This window comes from Microchirus variegatus (genome assembly GCF_963457635.1).
Source record: "Microchirus variegatus genome assembly, chromosome: 16".
Taxonomy (NCBI): Eukaryota; Metazoa; Chordata; class Actinopteri; order Pleuronectiformes; family Soleidae; genus Microchirus; species Microchirus variegatus.
In genome coordinates, this window is record NC_139817.1 from 9,739,515 (window position 1) to 9,766,101 (window position 26,587).

A 26,587-nucleotide genomic window follows, 5' to 3' on the forward strand; every position below is an offset into this window, starting at 1 on the left:
TACATTTAACCAGGTTTTGGTCTCCATGAGGACACGCACATAAATGGTATCTGTATTTATAAACATCTGTATTTATGATAGAAGGATAGTATTAATATACAAGAACGGGGGGATTTTACCACAGAATGCAACTGATTAGAAAACAGTTGTAATTTATCTGTTGTCGTTTTGTTGCTTTATGTATTGCTTAATTTCTGGCTTATTCTTGTATCTCGTCTTCAACATCACGACCAAATAAATGCTTTTAAACAATATTGCGGCAATAACAGTCATTTTCCACGTGTGGTAAAAAGTTGTTTATTTCCTTGGTGTGCGTGTACAAATATCTATAAAAGGTGAACCACTTTCACTCTTTGAATGCACACGTTTGCAGCACAAGGTTAACTTGGTACCGGTAAGAGGAAAGACGCACAAACACAAACAACAGTCACCAGAGTGACTCGAAGCTTAGCCATGATTCAAACATAGTAAAACCATGCAAACAAACGTATATATCTTCAGATAAATATTTTCATGTATATATATATATATATATATTTATTTATTTATTTACTATCACCGTAAAAATCTTTTTTGAGCAGCTTATATGGCAAGACATTTTAAATCAGTTGCATGGGTTAAGTTTAGTAGGAAGGAGAACAAAAAGGTACACGAGGAGGAGGAAAACATTTTGGGAATGCCGCCCAAAAACAGGAATTAAAAAGGAAATCCTTCATACTGTGAATTTGAAGCGAGAGAAAAATCTACACAAGACAAGAATCAATTTAAAAAGCCCTTCCTCTGCCTTGATCAAGCTGTGTCTTATGTCTGCACGAGTTTGTGTAGTTTTGTGTACGAGTGTGTGTCCAACACATTCACTTGTGGTTCCCCTGATATTGTAAAGTTGAGTCATCAAAGAGAGGGTTCTTCACTTCCATCTCTCCAGTCTGTCAAGAAGAAGAAATAGATGATCAGTCTCACCGCAAGAAGTTAGCTTTAAATATGCAGGCTGTGTGTGTGTGTGTGTGTGTGTGTGTGTGTGTGTGTGTGTGTGTGTGTGTGTGTGTGTGTGTGTGTGTGTGTTTTGTTGTGTTTCCACCAGCTCGACTCAACTCGCCTCGGCACCGCGTGGTTATTTTGCGTTTCCACTTGCATAGTACCTGGTATCTCCTTGTCCTAATCTCCAACAATTACCAGCGAAAAGTCTAAAATCGCAATATTTAACAGAGGAGTCTGGTGTATTTAGTGACAGCACTGCTGTGACTGGCGAGTGGCTGTGAAATAGAGTACGTACCTAACAAATATTTGTAATTAACTGATTCTAATGATTCAGTTGCGCTGAAAGCAACTGCTTTACAAGTCACTCGTTTATGTGTGCGTCGCGCGTAAATGAAGTCACGGCAGTTTCATGCAGCCGTGCAGTGATGTCTCCGCCCACGTTGAGTCGGGACTATTTTGTTGCAGAAGACCAACCTAAACCTTGCCGAATCGAGTCGAGGCGAGTCGAGCTGGGACCATCGGTGGAAAAGTGGGGCTTCTGATACTCACTGGTGCAAGTCCAGGACACTCGTACACTGTGAAGTCTCCTCCCACTTCTTCCTCATCCGACGTGTGGTCGCTGTCACCTGATTTCTGCTCAGGTTTGTGACTGCAGAGGCAGAAAAAGGTCACGTACACACACACAAAAGAAGAAGATGTCTGAGGTACTGTGATGATGAGGAAACAAGCCCAAAGGATGTGGTTGATAGAGGAAGTGACTAAACCAAAAAAAAACGTACTTTCCCATGGAGAGCATCTGTTGCTTCTGGTGTTGATAGTGATACATTTGAGCGTTCTGGGCCAGAGTCTTATCTCCCGTCTGGGGCTGAAACACATGTGTGACACATGAAAGCTGAAGTAAGTCATACATACTTTTGTGGTTGTTGCAGAGGGAACAGGAACAACAAAGGTGATGTCGAGGGCCACGCGTGCTTACCGATGTACTGTTGGCTGCAGCAGGCGGCATGCCTGACTGACTGAAGGCGGGGTAGTCCACCTTCTGAGCCAGGCGTGAGTCCTTCTGCAACCTGTGGGGGGGGGGGGGGCATCATGAATCTGAGTTTGGGCTGATCCTTTGGTTTCAGGAGTTCAATGCATAGGGATCAGCAAGTAAATGTGGTCGAGGGCCAATTTTGTTTGTAAGCAATTGAATATTTGGTATCTTCATCAGGCAAAGTGTTTAAAACATCTTACAACAGGGGTCTCAAACTCAAATGACCTGGGGGCCAATGCGCATCTATTGTGTTGAACAAAAAGTGGGAAAAAAAACTGCTCACAATATCACACATATACTTAATAATACTATTTATGATGCCTAAATAATAGCGTGGACAACTGTAATTAAAATTCATACAAGGAGCCGTTTCGGCTACTGCCATTCGTGGCTCTGGCCCCAACAACCGTATTTATATATGTAATTGAATGTTGTATATGATACATTTAATAATGGGATAATTATGACCAAATGTCTTATTATTACTGTTACAAAAAACACTGCAAGCAAAGCAAAGACAGTGAAGTCGTGGGCCATGTTTTCATTATAACATGATATTAAGTGGGGGGGGGGCCGCATGTAATCGATTGGGGGGCTGCATGTGGCCCCCGGGCCGCCAGTTTGAGACCCCTGTCTTACAACAATAATGTGGACGTCGTCTTTAATCACAAGCTCGTTGCGAAGACAAATGCGTGTACTCGTCTCGTACTGTTGACATTTAGTTTCGCTAACTGTCAATTCTAGCAACAGCAATCTATTTTCTTCAGAAAAACCACAGTGGTGTCTGAATGTTCATGTTAATGAGGGCAAAGTGTGTAAACATCTGGGGAAATCATAGCAGCAACTGAAGATAAAACAACTGTGGTAACAAATATGCTGACATTTTCTATGTGATGCACATGACAGACAGGGAAAAAAAAACAAGCTATAGAGGCCGTGTGAGGTGAAGACTGATCACAAGCTCATGTTGTGAAACAAGAAACGTGACCTCATGTTGTCCCGACTTACTTAATGTAACATGCAGTTGCCAGGATCACTGCCACAGCGCCCACTACCACACACAGCGAGACGACAACTGCAAAATTAGAAAAGACGAGTGATGAAATTTCACTGCAGTAAATGGAACACATCACCAAGAAACAACAGGAAACCACAACCCATGTTTTCACAGGAACTGATTTAATAGATTTATTGTGTCACCTCCTCTTTTCAGCTTGGTAGTATTTGGTGATTTCTGGTTTAGCATGAGGCTAGTCCGTCGTTAGCATGTCGAGAGCCAGTCCAAGTCTTGGAATTATCAAACTCATTAAGGTGACAGAGCATACAAATCCTGAGAAAAATATAGTGGCCTGAATTTCATCAAGGTATTGTTGATGTTGTTTACCAGCTGCTTCAATCATTTCTGGGTTTAGGCCCTGGCTTGTTTCATAAGGGGTATTTTATTTCATTTTACCTACACTACCGTTCAAAAGTTTGGGGTCACTTAGAAATGTCCTTATTTTTGAAGGAAAAGCACTTTTTTTCAATGAATATAACATTAAATGAATCAGAAATACACTCTATACATATACAGCTAGAATAGTCGTTTACCACATTAACAATGTGGTAAACGACTATTCTAGCTGCAAACGTCTGGTTTTTAATGGAATATGTACATAGGTGTATAGAGGCCCATTTCCTGTGTTCTAATGGAACATTGTGTTTACTAATCGTGTTAGAAGACTATTGGATGATTAGAAAACCCTTGTGCAAATGATGTTAGCACAGCTGAAAACAGTTTTGTTGGTTCTTTGACGAAAGCAAAGTTTGAAGGGCAAAGTTATTATTTTGAATAAACATCATTATTTCTAATCTTGTCAATGTCTTGACTATATTTTCTATTCATTCAACTCTTTTGATGAATAAATGTGACTGATGAGACTTTTAATGGAAAAAAATTTGCAAACTTTTGAACAGTAGTGTACATATATATTGCTCCATTTATATAAAGGCATGGAATTATTTTTCATAATATGGCATACATGCTTCTTGCTCTGTTATTATATTGTATAACTTACATGTTGTTGTACTATTTGGTACTTTTCTTTCTTGTAAATGTGTATTCTCTTAATCTGGCATGGAGGAACACAACTTCCTCCAGGATTAATAAAGTATTCAGATTCTGATATCGGATTATGAAGCGTGGCACATGTAAGTGCAGTAGTAGCAGCACAACTCTCAGAATTCACTTCAGAATTCAGCTTCCTTTGTACTAACATGTTACCATGTCTTTTACAAGTCTGCTTTTAGTCGGATAAATGCAGGGATGCACAATATTGGTATCTGTAGATGTTGGCTTAAAGGTGTATTTTCCGATATCGGCAAACTCAATAAGACAAATATGACTAATGGCTACAACAGCAGGCTAAATAAGCTGCTACTTCTGTTTCTTTATTATGCTCATTGAAGAAAATGTTTCTCTACATCTGCCAAATATTTGTTTTCTGGTTTTCATAAAGCCTTTTTTTTTTTTTTTTTTTTACATTTCACTGTATGCAGTGTCACTTACGGATAAAAAGTCCATCGTTCATGGATGGTGGCACAAGTATTGGACCACTCCGGTCATCAGCTTTGGTGGCTCTGGGCACTGGAGTCAGTTTGTGAGGAGCAGCGGACGCTTTAGGGTCGTTGGGAGCTCCAGTGACGGCATGGAGTTTTTGGGCCGATGCGGGAAGGACGGGGCTTTTCTGTTCTTGTTTGGTGGGATCTGTCCGAGAGGCGACGACGGCAGCTGAGAGAGTGAAAGATATTAAGCAAGTGAAATGAAAAACAAACTCTTTAAGTAAGTTTTTTGTTGATAGAATAGTCTGCAGGTTCTCACCAGGGTGTTTGGTTTTATTTTTGGGGGCTTTTGTCTCAGTCAATGCCTGTTTATCGAGGACAGACTCAAGGTAATCGATCTCCTCATCCAGGTCACGGTAGAATGACCCTTTAAAAGACAAACAAGAAACAACGTTAAACCGATGAACTTCTACGTTAATGGAACTGGCCGTGACAGTAACTGTTAGTAGAAATGCAACAGTGTGAATAAAGCTAAAATACAACAACGTCCATAAAATATCAGGAAATGTTAAATAATCTTAATCAGTGTTTGTCAAACCTGGAAATGATGATGCCTAGTTTTGTCCACAAACCAAAATAATTCACTTTTAATGATTTCTTTGTTATATGGGAACAAAGAAATGAAGAATATATTCACATTTGTTTTAATCATGAAAAAAGCTTCAAACAGATTAATCAATAATCAAAACAGAAGAAATAAACATAATTTACACATTAACCAGGACCAAACAGGAGCGACTGAGGTTGTCATTTCATAAAAAACAATAATTGTTCAAATATTCTATTTTTGTCTTTTAGTGGTATACACATTTCTAATTCAAAATGTTCAAAACTTTCACTTAGCCTTTATTAGACATACCAGAAAATAGGAGAAATAGTGAACACCATGCTGATTTACTGTAAGTGTAACCATAATAAAAATGATAATAATAAAAAGAGTCACAATGAGAGAGAAACCGTCAGTTTTTGTAATATAAAATTATTATTAGCCATTTATTTCTAAAGCAGGAGTGGGCCTTCTTTGTGGAGGCCATCATGATGGACCACCATGTTTTTAAATGGACAAGGTTACCGTAGTTTTTCTCCTAAACGCTTAGAAAGGAAGGATTTTCAGCTGCAACATTCAACTTCACCAATAGATGTTGCTAAAATAAAGCATATAAACTTGTTGTCTGGACTGTAAGTGATATGTGACCATTGTAACAGAGGGGAGAGACAGCCATATGCTTTGGACATGTATCCTTTCTTCAGGCTCTTGCCTCTGAAGTGATGGACTGGGAGTGTGCCTGAGCGCGTCTTGTTTGTTTGTGGACTGGTACAAAAAAAAAAGAAGAAAAAAAGAGTGGGGGACAATACTAAAGTGTTGTTTACAGCCCTTCGGGCCAGACAGTGAACCACATTCCTGCAGTTCTGCTGTGGTCTCCACGGAGATGAGTGTGTGATGGTGTGTGTGGCCATGGGGAGGAAGCACCGTGGGGGGGCAGGAGGAGCAATCAGCCAATCCTTTGCCTCACGGAGCCCGAGTTGCTACTAGTTTTCACAAAAGATCCCGTAGCTCAGTGTTAATGGAGGTAATGTTCTCCTGTTTCCTGAATGCTGTACGTCCACAGTACGTCACTGTATCATTCATTCATGTTCTACCGCTTTATCCTCCACATGGGGGGCGAATGGTGAGGTACACCGCATAGAGACAAACAACCATCCGCTCTCACACTCAATTTAGAGTGTCCAGTTTACCAGAATAAACACAGCATTTATATGTATCAATTACACCTCAAACAGTAAAGCACAAAAATATGGTACATGATTGTTGACTATCAGCGTTAAAGCCTGTGAAATCAGGTAAATCATTGACAGTGCAGTGAGGCTGTAAATCATGAGAGAAAGCTGAATGTGTATACATGTAGATTAGCTTTTAAAAAGTATTTCAGTTCCATTTGAAAAAGTTGTGTTTTGAGTTCAGTGGGCAGTGCTTTCCATATATATTATATACTTCTACTTTCCTGTACATGCAAAACATTCACATATTATAGTTATATATGTATTTGTCATTGAATTTAAACAATCATAGAAATAAAAGTGCTAAGTAGAACCATATAAGGTTCTTCGGCTTGTCCTCATAGGAGAACCCTTTTTGGTTTGAGATAATTAAATTGGTTCTTACTGGAACCATTAATGTTACCAAGAACCCTGGTAGAACCTCAGCCCTCGTAGAAGAACACTTTTGGAACTCTTAATTCTAAGAGTGTATTTCCTGCCAAGCTCATATCTGTTGTCCTGTTCCCATTTCATGTTAAAATGTATATATTTTAATCTCTTTGCTACTAATGTGTTGTCAAGTAAGTTGTAACATGTTTAAGTTGTCCAGGATGTTACAGCATGATAAAAGAAACATAGATATTCACCATTAAAAACAGCGAAACTCAGAACATCGGATTATTCCAAATGATCGCCACCACCTACATGACTTTATAATGATTACAGTGTCACTCTCACTCCAGAAGGCCGGCCATCTGGCTGAGCTAATGTGTACGATATGAGATGCCACCACTTTCACTGTCTGCTTTGTTATCTCCATGCCCCCCTTCACTAATGGCCATTTAGTGCACTTCATAGCAGGTGTCTGTGGAGGCGGGCTGCACCATCTGTACTTTGCAGGTGGTTGAGAGCTCCAATCGTGCCCGAGTGCAAGCCAGGAGCGCGTCTTAAAACGCCGCTTTAAATTCTTAGAGGTGACTCAAGGACACATGAGAGATTTATTGCCAGTCATCATGTGAAGTTAAAATCTGCAAGGAATTCAATGAAAGTGAACGAGGGGAGGAGGACTTAGCCGTGGGTGAAGGAAAACTAGGCCCGACGCTGATAATTCAACTAAGAAAAGTGATCAATTGTGAGCAGGCGTGTAGTTTGTCACACACTGACTAAGCACGCACACCTCTACGTGTGGAGGAGAGTTTTGTCACTGGCTTGATAATGACCCATAACCTCTTGAGAGGCGCCCGGGGGGCTGTTGGTTACAACAAACAAACACTAAACATCTCAACAGGGACTGTGGCTCACACACATCTGTGCTGCTTTTCTTGTCCTACTTAAAAACCATTCACATTTCTTTGGGGGGGGGGGGGGGGGGGAGACACACTTTACCCCCCCACACACACACTCTTTACCCACCAGCCTTCCCCTTCAAAGATAAAAGTCACTTTTACACATTTCAGTTTTTCAGTCTGTGTCTCTTTTGGAGAACGGGAGATTTCACTGTGCTCTGTCTGGTGATTGTTACTTTTTTAATCATTCATTTATCTGTAATATAATGTGAAGCAATTTAACCACAGAACACATATGTCACGCAAAAATAAAACAATTCATTGTTTCCACTAAACCCACCACACCTGTAGTAAAAACATGTCATGTTAAGCTTTTAGTCTGTTCCCCTCACTGAAACCTGTGTGGCTTCAGTCCAACTCACACTCAGTTACACTAAAGTGTCTCCTGCTGCCCTCTAGTGGGTCATTTATCTCAAACAATGTAGTTCTCTTGACTTAAGAAATAAAAACACTAACTCGCTGGTTTTAGATTGAACTGTTTGAAAGGAAAATCAGCGAAATAGTTCACAGCTAAAAACAGACTTTATTAGTGTGTCTGTTGTCATATAAAGACAGTTTTTGTGTTGTTGTCATGTAGTTGACTTCTCTGTAACATGCATCGACAAAAAAAACGAGTAGTGAATATATGGACAGGTTTTTTTATGTTGAGACAACATTAAAACTCTTAAGTGTTCTCATTTTTGCAGAGTGAAACACAAAATACCTGTCTGAGCCAGCTGTTCCATTCTGTGCCACCACCACTAGGTGTCACTGTGCACGTGTTTTTGTATGAGCAGCTGTGAGCGATGGACTGTAGTTCCTCCTCCTCATAATAATGAGCAGTGCACAACATTTACATGTGGAATTTCAAGTAGCTGTGAAATATAGAGATATAAATCAAGAGGAAAAACAATATAACATGTATTTTGTTTTACATCGTTCTCTTGTGTATATTTGAAATTATAAAAAATATTAATATTGATAAAAGCTTGAGTCTAAAAGCAACAACCCACAGGTGACCAAAGTTCTTTACAAAATAAAAGCATAAACTAGAGCACATAAAAGAATAAACCTGTCACCACACTACTGGGTTTAAAAGCTATTCTGAATAAAAAAGTGAGGCTGCGTCTGTCACACAGACAAATACTAGGTATTAAAAAGTCTGAAAGTGAACAGAAAAGTGTGGAAATATACGCACTACACCCTGAAAACAAACCCCACAAGCCTCTTATAGCATCAACACAAGAACCAGGTCAAAGAGTCCAGAGAGTCTGTGGACAGTAACGAGCTCAAAGCCTCATCTCAGCCTCAGACCTCAGACGTTGTGAAAGGCTTTAGCCCTCCAGACAGACAGTACGTCTGATAATTAAGAAAGGAAGGAACGTGATAAGAGCTGCTGCTCTTTCATCAAATCTGTAAAGACGTGGCTTTGAAATGTGCATGAAATGTCATCTGCAGGGATGTGATTGTGGTCCTATCATACCGTGAAATTGATATATTTTATTATTATTCATTCTGCCTCAGAATTTAAGAGATGAATTAAAATCTAGCTTTTTACCCGTTCCTGAATCTTCACTCTTTGCCATTTAAATATTTAATTGGATTGTTCTAAATCAGAACAATACGACTCTCTCTCTTTCTCAACATAGTGGTGTTTAGATCGCGCGTTGCCCGGGCGACAAGTGATTCGTTTTACATGAAGACAGACGGCAACATCGAGCTTGTAAAACGAGACGGTCGGAGTTTGACTGAAAACACACAGCAGCTTGTGTGCGCCCAACAAAAGTGTCAGAGGTCAAATCCACGGCTCAGAAAAATCCTGGTCGTTCAGCACATTTGACGCAAAACCCAGTCAGCTGCGATAATTTTGCTCGACAGCGCCTGATTTTCAGATGAAGGATGCAGTATAGAAATAATGTTACATCATTTCTGTTCACAAAGAACAAAGAGAGTGAGAATAATAAACTGCGGCTTGAAATGCTGTCTGGCATTGTTGTTTAACATCCATGATGTAACCTCTTAATAATATGCATAGAGCCTATGGATTACATGACCCTCACACTGTAACTATACTGGATAATTAACCATTTATATGTGTTGGAGCAGTGGCAATGTCTAAAACATGCAGGGGATTGAATCCCGAGGAGCAGGATTGGGAAACGCTGTCTTAACCCATTAAAATGACTGTGTCCCATAGCCGTCCTGCTAACATGGAAACAGGTCTGTCTTCAGCAAAGTGACAAATTGAATTGTTTGTCACGACAACAAGCCACTCGCCGTGTGTTAATGCTACTTCTGGAGCGAGAACATAGCTTTGAGGCTTACTGTATGTTTACCAATGGCAGCGCACGCCTCTTTGTCAAATACAAGCAGGCCCTACTTGCAATGAAATAGTGCTCACTCATTCCTCACTGGTTTACCCGCTGCACACTGTCATCCTCTCTCGACTGAGTGTACGTACTCCTGAATTCCTGACCGTTACAAAGAGAGAGAGAGAGAGAGAGAGAGAGAGAGGAAATTAGAAAGAGGAGCATCGATTTACTTTCAAGCAGAAGATGTGGTGGACCAGCAGTGACTGCAGCCATGAATATTGAAGATAAGGACCTTGGGGCAAAGCAAACGCAGAGTTTGAGAAAAGAAACAGAAACTGTGAAACAAATTACAACTGCGGAGTTAAGACTAAAAACACAGAAGTCTCTCCAGTCTTCTTTATAGATCGACAAAAACGTAACATTAATGGAGTGTTAAAATTACTTTAAAGTAAAAAATAATTTAGATTTTCCTCTATGAGGTTGTCGTCTTGCACTGTCATCTTTTTGTATGCAAATTAAGGATGTAAGGCTGCAACTATTTTGATTATTTTGATTATTTTCTTCATTAATCGAGTACTCGTTTGGTCCGTCAAATGGCAGAAACTGTTGACAAATGTGGATCAGTGTTTACCAAATCTGGAAATGATGATGTTATCAAACGTCTTGTTATGTCACAAAAATGATTCCTTTGTTATATGGAGCAAAGAAAACAGAAAATATTCACAATACGGAAGCAGAAAAATCACAAAAACCGATTGTTGACGATTACTTATTATATTATAATCAAGTAATAATCGATAAATTCAATAATTTACATTACATATGTCCTTTAAGTGGTGCGAAAAAGGGGTCCTCTCAAATTAACACTTCTCCAGTCTTAATTTGCAAAGAGAACACGACGACAACATGGTTTGTTTACGAGACCGAAATAGGCATAATTTCATCATTTCTGTCAGGGGGTTTATGTAACCACTATAGGGAGCTTAGCGGAGAGGCTCATCTGAAAAAAACACATGCATCATCAAACTCAAGGACTTTCCAGGGCATTTTTCCCCCAAATTCAAGGACTTTCCAGGGCATTTTTCCCTCAAATTCAAGGACTGAATGTGCCGACACAGTTTAAAGATGGGGGGGCAACTTGTAAGAGCCGCTTCGCCCACGGCGTCCACTTTTATTGATTTGTTTTAAGCGATTGTCCTTGGGTTGTTGGTCAAAGTCAGTCTTTGTCAGTTTCTTTGGTGAGACGGAGATCTTTGGAATTTGCATTCCCCAGGCTCTCTTGCTTAACTTTACTCGCTCGTTGTTCTGCACGGAATCACGCGTCAACTACAACTAAAACTAACCTTTTTCTTGCACACAATTCAAGCATTTTCAATGACCCATGTCCTTTTAGTCTATTTAATTCAAACTTTTACGGGGTTTCAAGGACATTTCACATTTTATTATTCATCCTCACTTTTTTTACTGGTTTGTGTACGAGTATGAGTTTTTGTTTTTTGTCTTTACGTATGACAACTTTTTTGTATCTGATGCTTCTGCCAATAACTTAAGCCGGGTTCATACAGTAACCTCTCATGCTGCAGACCCCTCTCCATTATTAAACCTGCAGAGAACACACACACACACGCCTGCCAACAGACATAAATACACAGTTATGCATACACATTTATGCGCAGAAAACCCAACACACACACACACACACACCCTCTCACACTCTCCGTCTTTCCATCCTTGCTGGAGCGCAGCCTTGAAACGTTGTGTACGCGTCAGCAGCAGTGCGATGCCACGCCACCATAATCAGGAACCTTGGATGCGTTTTTTTGCAGCTTGGCTCGCTCTCACTGAATAGCCTTTAGAGTCAGTGATGGAGATGAAGGGCAACGGAGAGAGAGAGTGAGGGACTGAGGGAGAGAGATGCATGTCATCTAAGTGATTAAAGCTGGCAGTGTGTGTGTGTGTGTGTGTGTGTGTGGGTGGTGCAGACACAGCAGGGGTAGGACTGGATTAAAAAGCACTGAGGATCAGACTGCACCATGACTGTCGCAGATATGGAGAGCCAAGCAGAAAATAAAAAAGAGAAAAAGAAAAATATACTTATGAGATACTGACAGGGAAAGGAAATGGGCATTTGAGCGAAAGAGTGGAGGAGAGATGTGAGCAACAGAGATGGCATATGTTCTGTTAGTGTTTACACACTTTTAAATTCATTTGACTAAGTGTACATTAAAATGTACACAAGAGACAGAATGAAGAAAGCCAGGGTGACTGAGGCAAGAAAATAAAAGTTATAAAACTATCTCAAAACAACCATCTGAGCTATCATCATTTTCCCAATGTAGCGTATTGATCATCAACACAAGCACACAAGGGTGGCCCATTTTCAAAAAAATAGCATTTCAAGGCTCCCAGAGAGAAAGTCAGACAGGTTTACGAAGTCACTTATTATATATATAACCAGAAGTAGTAAATTGTTACTGCTTTAATGTAATGTAACCATCACACAACTTGTTTATTCCTTAGTCTTCGATTAGCTCTTGACAAGCTTAATCTACTTTCACTCAGCAAAAGCGTGTCAGGAAATAGTATTAAAAAAGTATTAATAATAAATATTTCTTAGCACAAAGTGGCATCTTTACCTACTGTCCAACTACCCGTCACAAACTTCAATGACGATATTGATTTCATAAGGATATTAGCAAGATTAAAAAAAATATATTATATGATAGATATTATATAACGTTTTTGTCAGAAAACAAAGTGATTAACACAACTATGTTTTTGTATCTAATACTACACGCGTATATGTTGCCTGTGTTAAGTTGTGTTGACGATGAAACACCTACGAAGAGAAATAAAATGTATATATGTTAATATCATTGATCATTAAGTGCTCCTGTTTTTCCAGGACAGACCATCTTAAATTTGATTTAAGATAAGATTATCTCTTTAAAATGTCCAGGTTGTAACATTTAGGAGCAGAAATTAGATATACCATGTATGAATAAGTGACAGTAGTCACATACAGTAATATGTGAAGGCCACCGTAGTTCTCTGTCTCACCAGTCACTAATTCTTACACACAGGACATTCACATTCACATGAATCCAGTCAAAGAGTTTGTCATCTTATTTTCCCCCCCACATACCGAGCTGCTCGTGCTCCACACAAAGTCCTTCATCGTTCTCCTGCAACGGGTCGAGACAGGAGCCACAGTGGGAGGAGCCAGTACGACAGAAGTGGCGTCTCGCTCTGGCACAGTCGATATGGTGAGGACATTTTGGGGAAGCTGGGGGGGAGAGTGAAAAAGAGTATCATCATTAGTATCTCAACCACATTGCAGAGATTGATGTTTGATGAGATGATGAAATACCAAAAATGAAAATAAGAAACAGAAAGAAATGATAAAATAATAACTATAAAAAAAAAACAACAATAAGAAGAAGATGATGAAGGGTCTCAATGAGATTATCTGTATAAATAACGGTTCAATCATTGCATACCGCTTACATTTTTATGTCGTTTTTATGTTTACTACTTAACAGAGTTTTACTGAGGACATTCTCTACAGCACAATAAAAATGTGCTCTATACATTCAATTTGGGGTTGGGTGAAATTTGGAGAAACCAGACACAACAAACACTGCACAATGAATAAACATATATATAGACACATGTATATACATACATACATACATACATATACGTACATATATATATATATACATACCATATATATATATGTATATGTATATGTATATGTATATGTATATGTATATGTATATGTATATGTATATGTACAGAGAATGTTAGTTATACTGATATTCATGAACATTACATCACGATATGAATTTGTGTTACTGAATTATTGAAGAGCCTGTTGCTGTCAAAGCAAAAACACAAAGCGGAGAAAAAATTTGTAAATAACAAAAGCGACAAAAAGTAAAAACGCAAGAGATAACAGGAGCTTAATCAAATAGTTTCAAAAAGTGTCAGAATAACTGTGGGAACAACCATTGAGGAGGCATCTGAGGATCTCAGGGAGTGGCAAGACGTATATGGCATTAAACGTTCTGTTAAATCACATGGGAAAAGGTCTTGCAGGTCCTTAAAGGACACCAATAATAAAAAATCAATTCTGAAAGTGACAGGTAACCAGTGTACAGTATGGGAGCCAAGATGGCTGTGATGCGGTCCCATCAATCAATATTCTGGTGACAGCGTTCTAGAAACAACTTTAAAACAACTGTTAAAGGTCTGTTACATTCAAACCAGTGTCAAATGAGTTCACGCAAGGTTGAATAAGCCCATCGGTTTCACACGACTCTTTACGTGTATGTCAGTATAGCCTTGTTTAGCTCTCGTGTTGCCTGGCAACATTCTCAAGCTGTTTAATGTACAGACAACAGCAACAGTGTGTTTGTAAAGCGCTACGGCTTCAAAACAGGTCGGAATACGACTGAAATAAAGCTCCAGCGAAAAAGTTTCAGAAGTGACTTTTGATGCTGGAGCTCTTAACTTTGCCCAGCCCTTGGATTTGAACCAGCAACCCTTTGAATAATGTAGTAAATGTTGTTGTCACCTTATCAGACCTTCCTCACATTGTCAGATAGGACAAATGTTTGCACGGGGAAAAAAAGGGGCACATTCTGAGCAATTTTCTGTATTTTACAATGAGGTGAACTCCACCTCTATGTCAATACAGGCCGGAGTTAAACCACAATGATCTACAGGTGCTCCAACACAGATGTACATCTAACCAGCTTAGATAATCTCTTCATCTGATTACTGCCAGTGTAACAGAAATGTGGAGCCCAGACACACACACACATATACATTACACACAGGCAGAAGTGGGTCACATGCTCACAGTAGGCTCATTTAGTAGCGGAGAGCAGATACGGAGACGCTAACAAAGCAGCTAATGAGCCAGGAGGTGCAGCAGAGTGGGCCAAGTAAAGGTGAACAGCACAGTGGGTGATGATAAGAAGACAGAGGGGGAAGTAGAATGTTGTGAGATGATCCAACCCCACTTTATTTATACAACGCATACAAAAACACAAGGTTGTCATGGTGGTGTGCACAGAAATAGACAGACAAATAGATAGATACATAGATGCTATAAATCAAGTAGGTTTACTTTCCCACACACTTCAATTCTGTGTTTATAGAGCACCTTTCCATAGGTGCAATGATACATCAAAAAGTATGTCAGTTATTTTTGTTAAAAAAACAAATTATATATAATCAAATGCATCACATGCACACTTTGGGTTACCAACCGTTCCGTAAAAAACAAGGATTTGTAATGTATTTGAAAGATAAACGACTTTTTGTATTGAAAAGATAAGGAACGAACTTTGTTCCTTATGTTACGAGGGATTATTTTTATTTTTAAATTTTAGAAATTTTTAGATGCATGCAACTAGAGTTCAATCACAGTTATAAGCATAGAACCAAGGTGAAATGAAACAAGAGCCTGCAACACTTTTTTGAGTGCATTCAACATCCTGACATCGAAATCTACAACAATGCGTAGGTATATACTACAAGATGGGAGACTGATGCTAACATTTCTCCACAACCATAACTACAATAGCCATAATCCACGTCCCTAAACCTAACATGGAAAGTGTGGCTCTAGCCTAAAGTACATATGAAAGGCTTATAGACAGTATATTCAATATCTGCCAATACCTTTAAAATCACAAGGGATAAAATAGGACACATAAATTACACAAACACACGCAAGAAGGACACACCGTTTTGATAAACATCTAAATAAGACCACACGGAGAAGAGCACACATGGGCGTCCACATCGGCTTAAGTCACTGACGCCTCTGGAGGTGAGCTGTGCTGTGCTGTGCTGTGCTGTGCTGTGACGCTCGTGTAATCTGAGAAGCTTTGTTTGTCTTTCAGTTTGAGTCAAGGACACGGAGACGGGAGGAAGAGAGGTCGTCAGCTTGGTGACGAGGAGTCACGAGTATAGGGCTGAGCCATTCTGGATAAATATCTAAATGAACCACGATATGAGAGTGAATGGAAATATTAAAAAATGATTACTCTGAGAAACAAAGATGTCTGTAGAATATGATGTGCATAGGCCAGGACAATATTAATTTTTCACACATTTTGGCTTTAAATTAATAAGAAATATTGTGAAAAATGTGTGACTTGAAAAAAGTGGCATTAGTAACATAATTTTGAGGCATTTTTTTTTAATTCCTCTATATGGAGATCTTTTTTTCTGAAAGCTTACAAATGCAGAGTAGCCAAATAAAAGCATATTGGTCAGGATATTCATGTCACAATATATTCATACCATACCGTTAAAATACATAATAATAACATTAAAAATAAGATGAAGAGCAAGAGCTTAAAATTAAGGAAACCTTTAAGGCTCAAGACGTCTTCTAAAACATGGCGCCATTATCATGTCTGCTGCCCTTTATAAAAACCTTTAAACCTTCTCTTCCATCTTCATTTTCCTGTCTATCCTCGATCGTTCTCGTTGGGATTTTTCCGATTCAGCTGCAACTGACAAACAAAACAACTTCCACTCCTCGACTTAATCGGACTGTGAGGTTCAGCTGGTTTAGCGACACAGTGAAGCTTTGCAGTAAACTTCAAATATCAACTACAGCATTTAAAGGATTATGTAAACAACATCCATAGTTCAAGGATGGTGAAGTTAAGACGTTAAACAAAGATCGTGATCGTTATAAACATTATATCTGAGTCGCGTCAGGATGATAATTTCATCTGAACTCATTCTAATTTCAGTGTGAATGAGGCTGAAGGAGTCAAACAAATCAATGTGAAGTTGCCATTGAAGGCGGCCTTGCAAACAAGAGGCAGAGTGAAAGATGAGAGAGAGATGACAATTTAAAAAAAAAAAAAAGGTGTTATTGCAGTATATCAGGTTGTTTGGTATCAGTAGAAGTGTGGGAAAAAAAAAACAACATTATGCAACTCCGGCACTTAGACGTTACAGTCCTTGGAACGGGTGGAAAAGATGACTTTCCTAACCATCTGCTGCTGCCAGGCTGTGTAGTCGACAGCAGCTCTGCCAGCAAGATCTGAGAAGCAAACAGAAGCCTGGTGCACACCTACACTCACTCTGCAAGCAAATGCACACTTTCATGTCACCGTTCACTTGTACTTCTTCAAGCTGCTCCTGAGATGCAACAAATGTCACCCAGGCTGTAATCGCATTAGCATGCGTGTGTGTGGTTGTGTACTCCTATTTGTTTCCTCTTTGGGACCTTTTCTGGCATAAACACAGTATGCTTACATGCACACTTTAATCAAACTAAGGCCGTAGTCTGACTAAGACACGCAATCGGACAACTTGCCAAATCTGAGGATTAATGCAGAGGAGAAAATCGATGTATTGGCTGTGTATGCTGGACTTTGACTCTGTAGGTGGCACTGTATCTCTCTATAAGCTAGTGCGTAGGACGCCAAGTCTGACTACATCCTGACTAAGCGTATACATGCAGCATTAATCGGACTATGAATCGGATTATCCATGTATGCTATTACGGTTAAGACTAGCTCCATTTTAGTTGGGCTGACATGTTTACATGACCGAATGATTGTCTTAGTCTGACTAAAATCTGAATTTTAACATGCATGTAAGCACACTGACCTTGACAGGACCAGTAGTCCACATGGAGACCAAAACCTGGTCCTAATGAGGCAGAACTAAGATCTGAATTGTGGTTAGTTTTAGGTGTGGGTTAGACATTAACGGTCAGGGATATTTCTTTGTTTAGGCTGCCCAAACGAAGTCAATACAGTGTCCTTAGAAAAACAGCTTCACAAACGTGTGTGTGTGTGTGTGTGTGTGTGTGTGTGTGTGTGTGTGTGTGTGTGTGTGTGTGTGTGTGTGTGTGTGTGTGTGTGTGTGTGTGTGTGTGTGTGTGTGTGTGTGTGTGTGTGTGTGTGTGTGTGAGAGAGGGAATAAGAGAGGGAGCAGGAAATGGTTTATGCCAGGAGGGTCATGTCCTCTATTGTGTGCATTTCCTGACCCACAGATAGCGGGCAGGAAGTAAGCCAAACACTTCAAATCAAGTGGAAACATTAAAGAGCTGTGCAGGGCTGAGAGCTCTTACTCACTAATACATAACCAATATTCAGTGTGTGTATTTGCATTTACGTGGCTTTGTGTGTGTGTGTGTGTGTGTGCTTCCAGGTGGATTGTGTTTATTCACCGTGTCTCACTCTCAACTAACATAATCAAACAAAATGCCAACCAGCCAGTGTTTCTACCGCTTTGTTTTCAGTAGCATCAGCTGATTAACACGGCTCTTTGTTATCGTCAGACAGCCGATCATTTCACTGTTAATGCAGCTGCATCATTTGTTTCACCCCATGTTGCTGTATCATATTTTGCATCATAGTAAAGTTATGGAGGTGTATTATTATTATTAATAATTCAAATGACTATCTGTAAGTTCTAATCCTCGCAATAGGATAAAGAGTAAAATACTGGCTATGTCAAGCAAAACTATCAGAGCTGACTGAGGGGGCGAACAGGTCAAGAAGCATTTATCCTGTCAAACTGCTTAACAACTGAGTTTTCTGAGCAGAAGATTTCCACTCCTAAAACCTTTAATAGGCGCTTCTTGGTGTTATCAGTCAAATTCCAACGGCCTCACTCTGTCTGGCTATAAACTGACCCAGGAATGTCACCGGGCTACATGAGCTCTAAACACTGCTGTACTGACGACCATTTGTAACATGTATGTGACTATAGCATTAAGTTACACAGCAATTCAAATCAGTAATATTAGCAGAAAAATCGCAGACATTTCCATTTCAAATTTGTCTTGTAATTCAATTCATGAATTTTAATGAACATTTATCAGAGACAATAATCTGGTCAGTCTATCAAGGTAACAATATAGTGGTTATTATAGTGCAATGAGACAAAAACAACAAAAAATTTATTTTTCTTTTATGTAAAAAGAACAGATACTTAGATTTACAGTGATAGGGGGTTTTAAACCTTTGCCCACAAGGGCAATATGTAGAATATCAATATATCTCAGCTTTAAAGACTATTGAAAGCAACAAAACTGTTGGGATGGGATTTGTGTGACTTTAGGGCCACAAAGTGCAGAGGAGAGAGAAGAAACAGGAGTCGCAAATGGCTATGTAAATAAATGGCTGTGTGTATGTTTATTTAACTTTGAGACAGGAATATACTGTTATTTAGCCTCTCTGAAGATATTCTATACCTAAATCTGGGGTATTATCATGATTTATCGTTTAGTTATTTGGTCCAGAAAATGTTAAAACATAAACCTTTGCAATGACGTTGTTCTCAAATGTCTTGTTTTGTCCACACCAAAATGATTCAGTTTTAATAATTTCTTCGTTATATATAACCAGAAAATATTCACATTTAAACTCAAAAACTCAAAATTAAAATATACATCACTGAATAATCATGGAAGTTCTATTTGAACCAATCAGTAAAAATGTTAAAAGTTGCCATTTTAAACGTTTTAAAAGCCCCTCAGTCACTTCATCCTGCTGTCAGGCCTTGTTAAATAACACAGGAAGAAAGTTTTGTGTACAATAAACAGGTTTAACTGACAATTCTCAAAAAGAAAACATCGTATAAAAAGTGCCAAAGGAAGAAGGAAAATTGCTGAGTTAACTCTACTGAATGACATGGTGGAAACGGTTGCAACAACTACCCACATACTCAAATTCGCAATAATAATGCTAATCTACATCAGAAAACCACACAAAAATCAGATTTAGATTCAATCAGCGGAAACAGTCTATCTAATCTGTTTCGGGTAATGAATGTGTTACGCAGCGACTCCTACGTGCAAATTTCTTTTGCCACAGTGGGTTGAAAATAGGGCATGACATAGCACCGGTTTGACACACATTAAACACACACACACACACACACACTGTTATGCCCAGGCAGGAAATAGACAATGTTCGCTGTCTACGTATAGAAACGCAAAGGTGAAAAGAAAGTAAATTGAAAAAATAAAAAATTAAAAGAATTTCAGCCTCAGTGGAATGTTTTACCTTTGTGGAAACATTGCATAACCGCTCTTTGCATCCGTCTTTTCTGTTGCAGTAACTTCACTTATGTCAGACAATGGATGATAACGACTGTCATAACATTCAGATTGGAGTGGAACAGAGCAGCACAACCCACAGCAAACACAACAATGGCTGAACTCGACTGTACAAGGCTGGGAAAAGGAACGTGGCGTATACTGTAAATGCGCTTTAAAAACTGTAAAACTGTTACTGCAAACCACATTTAAAAAAATTACACGACAGCGGTTGCCATATTTTCCAAAATATGGAAATACAGAGATGCACTTATACTCTGTGTTACACTATGTTCATGCTCATACTGTGACTGTGCCACCACCCGTTTTATTTTTGTGGAGAAATGGCACTTCACTCTCAGCTGCGATTAGTTCAGTACTTCTCCGTCTGACACAGTCACTGAACTAAAATACGACTGAATGTGTTGTAATCGCGGGTAGGGATGTGAATCTTTGGTTCACGATTCGATTCCGATTCTTTGGTTCACGATTCGATTCGATTCCAATTCTTTGGTTCACGATTCGATTCGATTCCGATTCTTAGGGTCACGATTCAATTCAAAATCGATTCTCGATTCAAAAATGGATACAATGCATAGTGTGTTAAGGCAAATTAAGGCATCAAAACAATACAGTTTGTATAAGATAATGTGATCACACAAGGGCAAACTTAAGACAAAAGTTAACATTTATTCATTCAAAACAAATATAAACTTACTTATTATATACTTATAAAAATAACTTGCATAAAAAAAAGCTTAGGCTAGCTGCCCTTTTTTCACAAAAGTTACAAAAATAAACTGTACACAAATAACACAAACTGGTGTTTCTTTTCAAAATAGAAACTTAAAAGAAAAAGGGGGGGGTTTCAAAAAATCGTTTTTTGAAGTTTATGAATCAATTCAGAATTGTGGATGATTAGATTAAAATCCCCTAATTCGTACTGCTACTCAATGTTTGATTAGACGTGTGGCGGTGGATGGCGTGACAGATCAAAACACCAAACCAAAACGCTGTGTGTCCTACAAATGAAAAGGCGTATCATCAGTGAAGCCAGTATTTCAATTTAACATGTTTCCTCAATCTTTAATTAGATTTCACGGTTATTTTATGTCTTGATATAATTACGTTTCTTCCATATTTCACCTTTACTTGATATAATCTCTGTCCTGGCCAAATTACTGGCATACATACAGACATGTTTCTCAGAATGAGCATTAAAAAAAAAGAGTGTCATCCGTGCTTCTATTAAATCAGACTACGCACACGCCGTCGCTCTTGGTCAGGATGTGGCTACACGCAAGTGCAAACAGTGTGTGCGCAGAAAACAACTGACACAGTAATGTGGCTATTTTTCCTGATTTGCCTGTTTCCATTACAAATGTGCTCAATGACGCGGCCGCTGGTGGTCAAGACAGAAGCACTTTTCATTCCGGCTGAAACTGCTTTCGGGACAAATGTCCCCTAAGTTGATTAATGTGGCCTTCTCATTTCCAGGAGAGCTCTGCTGCCAACTGTACACTCTCTAATGAAGAAGCCCAGAGAGAGAAAGAAAGAGCGAGAGACCGGTGGTTTGAGATAGCCACCGCAGCAAAGCCTGGGCCGACCACCCCTTTTTTTCTCTAAACCACAGAGGAGCAAGTGGGCGACATCAGCACATCTTTTCTGGCTGTTGCATCATTTCAAAAAGGATGGAAATTATCACCACATAATCCTGTGGTGATTTTCCCTTTTCTCTCTGGTGAAACACACAGGCCGTTCAAAAACCCCCGTCACAGACCACACGAGCAACATCACAGCTCCATTAGAAACCAGCCAGCCTGTTAGCTGCTTCAAACTGCATTTTCTAAATTACTTCCTGGAAGCACAGAGATTACATGAGTTTACATACACTGCATATAGACATTTGAAGAAGTACATTTTATAAATTAACATTTCTGACAATGTTTACAGTAAGTGCCAGTAAAGCAAATGCCAATGTCTAGTAAAAAAAAAAAAAAAAAAAAATCCAATTCGTTAATCCAATACCTTGTTCCTCATTCCAGCCAGACTGTCACTACATATGTTTTCTGGACATTACGGCGACAGAAAGCAAGTCCCCAACATGTTAACCATGACATTTTAACACAAAGACATGTTTAAAGGGCAGCTATGGTTAAGGTTGAGGGTTGGGTCAGTCGTAGTTATGGTTAAAGTCTCCAGGAAATGAATGTAAGTCAAAGTAAATGTCCTCTGAAGTCATGGAAACGTGTCCACTGAAGTGTGCACACAGGTGCCGTTCCACCTGAATATTCACTGCCCCTCACTCCCCGCTGCAACATAGATGACTCATTTTACTGCAGGGCAAAAAAAAAAAAAAAAAACGGCGAGTGAGAAACACTGAAGCCAGGATCTGATTTACATTATACATGCACTGGTCACTTTATTAGGTACATAAGAGGCCTAATAAAGTCTCAAGAGTGGCACCCGAGTGCTGTGGTTCACCACGTTGTGCTTTCAGAGATGGTTTTCTATCTTTCGCCTCTGACCTCTGGATTCAACAAGGGGATCTGTTGAGGGACGGGATGATATGACCAAAAACATAGACAGTAGAGGTGGACGAGATATGTTGTCGAAGATAATATCATGATTGTTGTTTTAAAAAATATGCAAATTGACATTATGGAGTATTCAAATGACTTCACAGAAACTGATGAAACACGCACTAAAACTCTGGAGCGTATACCTGCAGGAGTAACCCTATTATGACTCGCATTATCTAAGTATAGTCCGACTAAGACAAGCTCGATTTTAGTCGGACTAACGTGTTTACAAGACATGAAGAAAAACTAATTATTGTCTTAATCTGACTAAAAATCAGACTTTCAACACGCATGTAACGCAGCAGAGCAGCAGTTTCGTCTCCATGTCTAAATGCATTGAGTTGCTGCCATGTGATCGGACTATTAGATACTGCATGTTCAGTGTGTGTGTGAAAGAGCGACAGAGTGTGACACTGTAGATGGTAAAGGTGGTAAAAAAAAAAAAAGACTAAAAGTCCGTAAAAAAAAAAAGGAACAGCACTGATCTTATCGCTGGTTTGTGGAAAAACAAACTTGGTGCCTGAACCTTCTGTTCTGCTGAGGCTGAACTAGATTAGCGCAAGAGACGGAAAAGATGAACGTACAAATATAAACTCTTTTTACCAGGTGAAGACAATTAACGCCGTATCTTGACCAGCAGATGGGACTTCATTTTATGGAGATTTTGGAAGATCTCCAAAAATGATGACGTGTCCATGTTTGCTGAATCAAACACCCGACTGAAGTACGCACTTCATGTTTGGTTCTTGATAACGTGTAGATGCCTCTCATATATTTAATGATCTTTAAAGCGGAGGCATAATTTGACTTTAATTACACTGAGGCACAAATGAGCTGTGAATTCTTAACCGGGGGTGAAATAAAATTAAAAAATAACTATGTACTAAATACTTAATATAACTAAATACTATAACTGAATAAAAAGGGTTCAACTTTGCCTCTTCATTCGGTGAGAACAATTTGCAAAAACAGCTAAATCGTAAAGGAATTAGTCTCAGGGAATGTTTTTTAATCATCTATAAATCACTGGGAGCCACTGTGTGAATGTGGCTGTATACGTTTTCATTGACTCACAATGTCCTGTTGAATGCTGTAAATTGTCAATAGTAGTTAATTCTCTCGAGTGGACATTTAAAGGTGCATTATGTAATAAATCTAAAGCAACTGGCCATAAAATCCTCCTAATATTTCACAGAGACTCAGGAATAATGTGAGTCTCTGAGTCTCCAACAACAACAGTACAGGCAAAATATTTGCATTAAAAAAAATATTTTGCAGACTGCAAATCATGTTTATGTTTTGAAATCATGCTTTGGCATGTGGCGCCACCTACCGCCGTCTACCAGTCATTGCAGTCAGTAGAGTCTCAGCTGCCGAGCAACCACGGGTTGCCAGTTACGTCAGAAAACGAAAACCTAAAAGACCTCTGTATTTCTAATTTGAATGTAGTAACCGTTTTGGGCCACATTCTTACATATGGCACCTTTAATTATTATATCGTTATGTGTAACCTCAGTCTTTCATGTAGCGCCAAAATCTCTACGCTCTTTTCTCAGCACTTGAGAGAGGAAACAATGAGGCTTTCATAGGTGTAATAACGATACACGACGAGGAGGTTAACCGCGATAAACCACCCAGAATTCTCAGATTTCCCCCGAAGACGAGGAAGAACAGAACCCTCGTCACCGCCTGTACATCCTCTGTACATCCTCTGAGCAAAAACAAGGTTGCACACCTTTAACATTTCATTCGCGAGGGACGGATGATTCACGCCTGGTTGACAAATATCAACATCTATAATCACACAAATAAATGTGTGTGGAGGCTAAAGCAGGGTAGTGTCTGTGTGAGGCAGCTTTTCTCTGTCTCACTCTATCTCTCTCTCTCGGATAAAGACTAAGGATTACAAACGTGACGGTTCAGATGCGGGTTCTGTCGCAGCAATTCTGCGTTTAAAGCTGAGAGAGAGACGAAGGTTATCTGCTCTGCAAACATGCAGCAGTGATAAATTCATGTGAAAAAAACACATCACATTCACATGTGCACACACACGCACGTCCGGCTTCCAGATTCAACAGTTACTCAAAGAAGACCAATTTCTCTTTTTCATAACATTTGTGCAGCAGTTAACGGCTTGCACACCCAACATCCACTTTATTAGGTACACCCATTCAACGCTTTGTGAATATAGGTGATTAAAAGGCACCAGAAAGACTGGTTTGAGTACATCAGAAACTGCTGGTAGACTGGGATTTTCACCCACAACCATCAACATCTACCATTTACACAGAATGGGCCAAAAAAAGTGAACATATCCAGTGTTCTCAAGTTCTCATGGGCAAAAATAGTCAGATGAGATGATGGCTGGACTGGTTTTAAATGATGGAAAGAGAACAATTACACAAACATACACTCAGTTAGGGCTACAATGATTCATTCATCAGTTTAAAAGGGGTTTCTTAATCATTTAAACATGTGTTTAGATTTTTCTACTACTTAAATGGGAATGGGTTTGTTTTGCTCCATAATAAATAAAACACTCATTTTGGTTCGTGGACAAACCCATTTGGGAACTGATCAACATTGTTCAATATTTGCTGACATTTAAATGGGCCAAAACATTTACCCAGTCAACCGAGAAAATACTCGGCAGATTCAAAGATTGTGGTCTACAGCAGCGGTAGACCACACCTGTGGTGTTCTGTGTACCTAATAAAGTGGCCAGTGAATGTACAGATAAATAGAGTTTAACTGTTGAGGGGAAAAGTATACTACACGACTCACACTAGACACTTTTCTGATGTATAATGACTGTTTATCATTGAGAAAAACAACCAAACCAAGTCATATTTTGTTCATGATTTAAATAGTTGTTACTAATTAATAATTAAATACAATAATTATATTAATAATAAAAAACAAAAACATATTTTTGGGGGGGAAATTTGGGTTTTTTCCTTCCAAAATACACTTATTTACTCTGTTACTTAACTTGTCACAACCAGCGTCTCTACAAAACAAATCAAAAAAGGTCTGTGCTGTTCTCTGGAGAATAAAAAGCTGCTGCTTTTCTCCCACCAATAGTTACACAATGTTATTGTTTAGAAATGAAACCATATTGTTTTAAAAATAACGACGTCGTGTTTCTGTGTGAGTGTATTTTACCTGGGAGAGCGAGGCTCACGGAGACGACGCCGAGCAGGAGCACGGTGAGCGGCAGCAGCGAGGCCCCGCGCAGGTGCTCGCTCCGCGGGCTGGAGAGCAGCAGCATCCTCGGTGTGACGGAGGGTGGTTGTTGTCAATCAGTCCAGCATCGCTTTTGTTTTGGAGTTTTTTTTTAGTTTATGCGAGAGCAATGGCGACACACAGGAGCAAGGATAAGTCAGGACAGGTCGCACCGGGGGTAGCGTCCGTTCACAGAACAAACACAGTCCCTCTGAACACGGTTTAATCCGAGGTGGTGCTAAAGATAGAGGAGCTTCTGCTCCGGGCAGAGGAGGAGGAGGGGGCGTGTCTCTGTGTCTCCGTGCGTGTGTGCGTGTGTTTGATCTGGTGCCTTCACGGTCCACTCGTACATTTTCCTATAAAGACAAGAAAAAGAAAGAAAAAAATATCTTTATTTGTTTTGCACATCTCATCAGAAAGATAGATAAAAAAGAAGAGGAAAAGTTAAAAAAGAAAAAAAAGATGAAAATAAATAAATAAAAGTAAAACATTTTTGTATTTGTATTGCAGAATTACGACGGAGTATTAGAGCCATACTAAGGGGGGGGGGGGGGAGTTAATTACGGGAATAAAGTCGTAATAATACGAGAAAAAGTCGTAATGTTACGAGAATAAAGTAGTAATAATAACAGGTACAAGAAAAAAAGTTGTCGTTTTAATGACTTAATATTATGACTTTATTC

General features: G+C 39.3%; 1 protein-coding gene across 1 annotated transcript; it reads right to left on the minus strand.

Annotated features, from left to right (window-relative positions):
* Positions 1-314: 314 nt before the first annotated feature.
* On the minus strand, positions 315-26,096 carry npdc1a (neural proliferation, differentiation and control, 1a). The gene is made up of 9 exons (XM_083902237.1): positions 25,845-26,096; positions 13,153-13,293; positions 4,872-4,979; positions 4,560-4,781; positions 3,020-3,086; positions 1,955-2,045; positions 1,758-1,843; positions 1,528-1,627; positions 315-926 (listed from the first exon to the last, which is right to left on the minus strand). Exons 1-9 carry the CDS (start codon positions 25,948-25,950, stop codon positions 855-857), a joined length of 993 nt encoding a protein of 330 aa, XP_083758363.1. The 5' UTR covers positions 25,951-26,096; the 3' UTR covers positions 315-854.
* Between the last annotated feature and the right edge of the window lie 491 nt (positions 26,097-26,587).

Coding starts and splice junctions, on each gene's coding strand:
- npdc1a (XM_083902237.1), bottom strand. CDS start 25,950: ATGCTGCTGCTCTCCAGCCCGCGGAGCGAGCACCTGCGCGGGGCCTCG. Junction 2,046..3,019: donor GCAACTGCATGTTACATTAA/GTAAGTCGGGAC, acceptor CCCCCCCCACAG/GTTGCAGAAGGACTCACGCC. Junction 1,628..1,757: donor CAGATGCTCTCCATGGGAAA/GTACGTTTTTTT, acceptor CTGCCTCTGCAG/TCACAAACCTGAGCAGAAAT.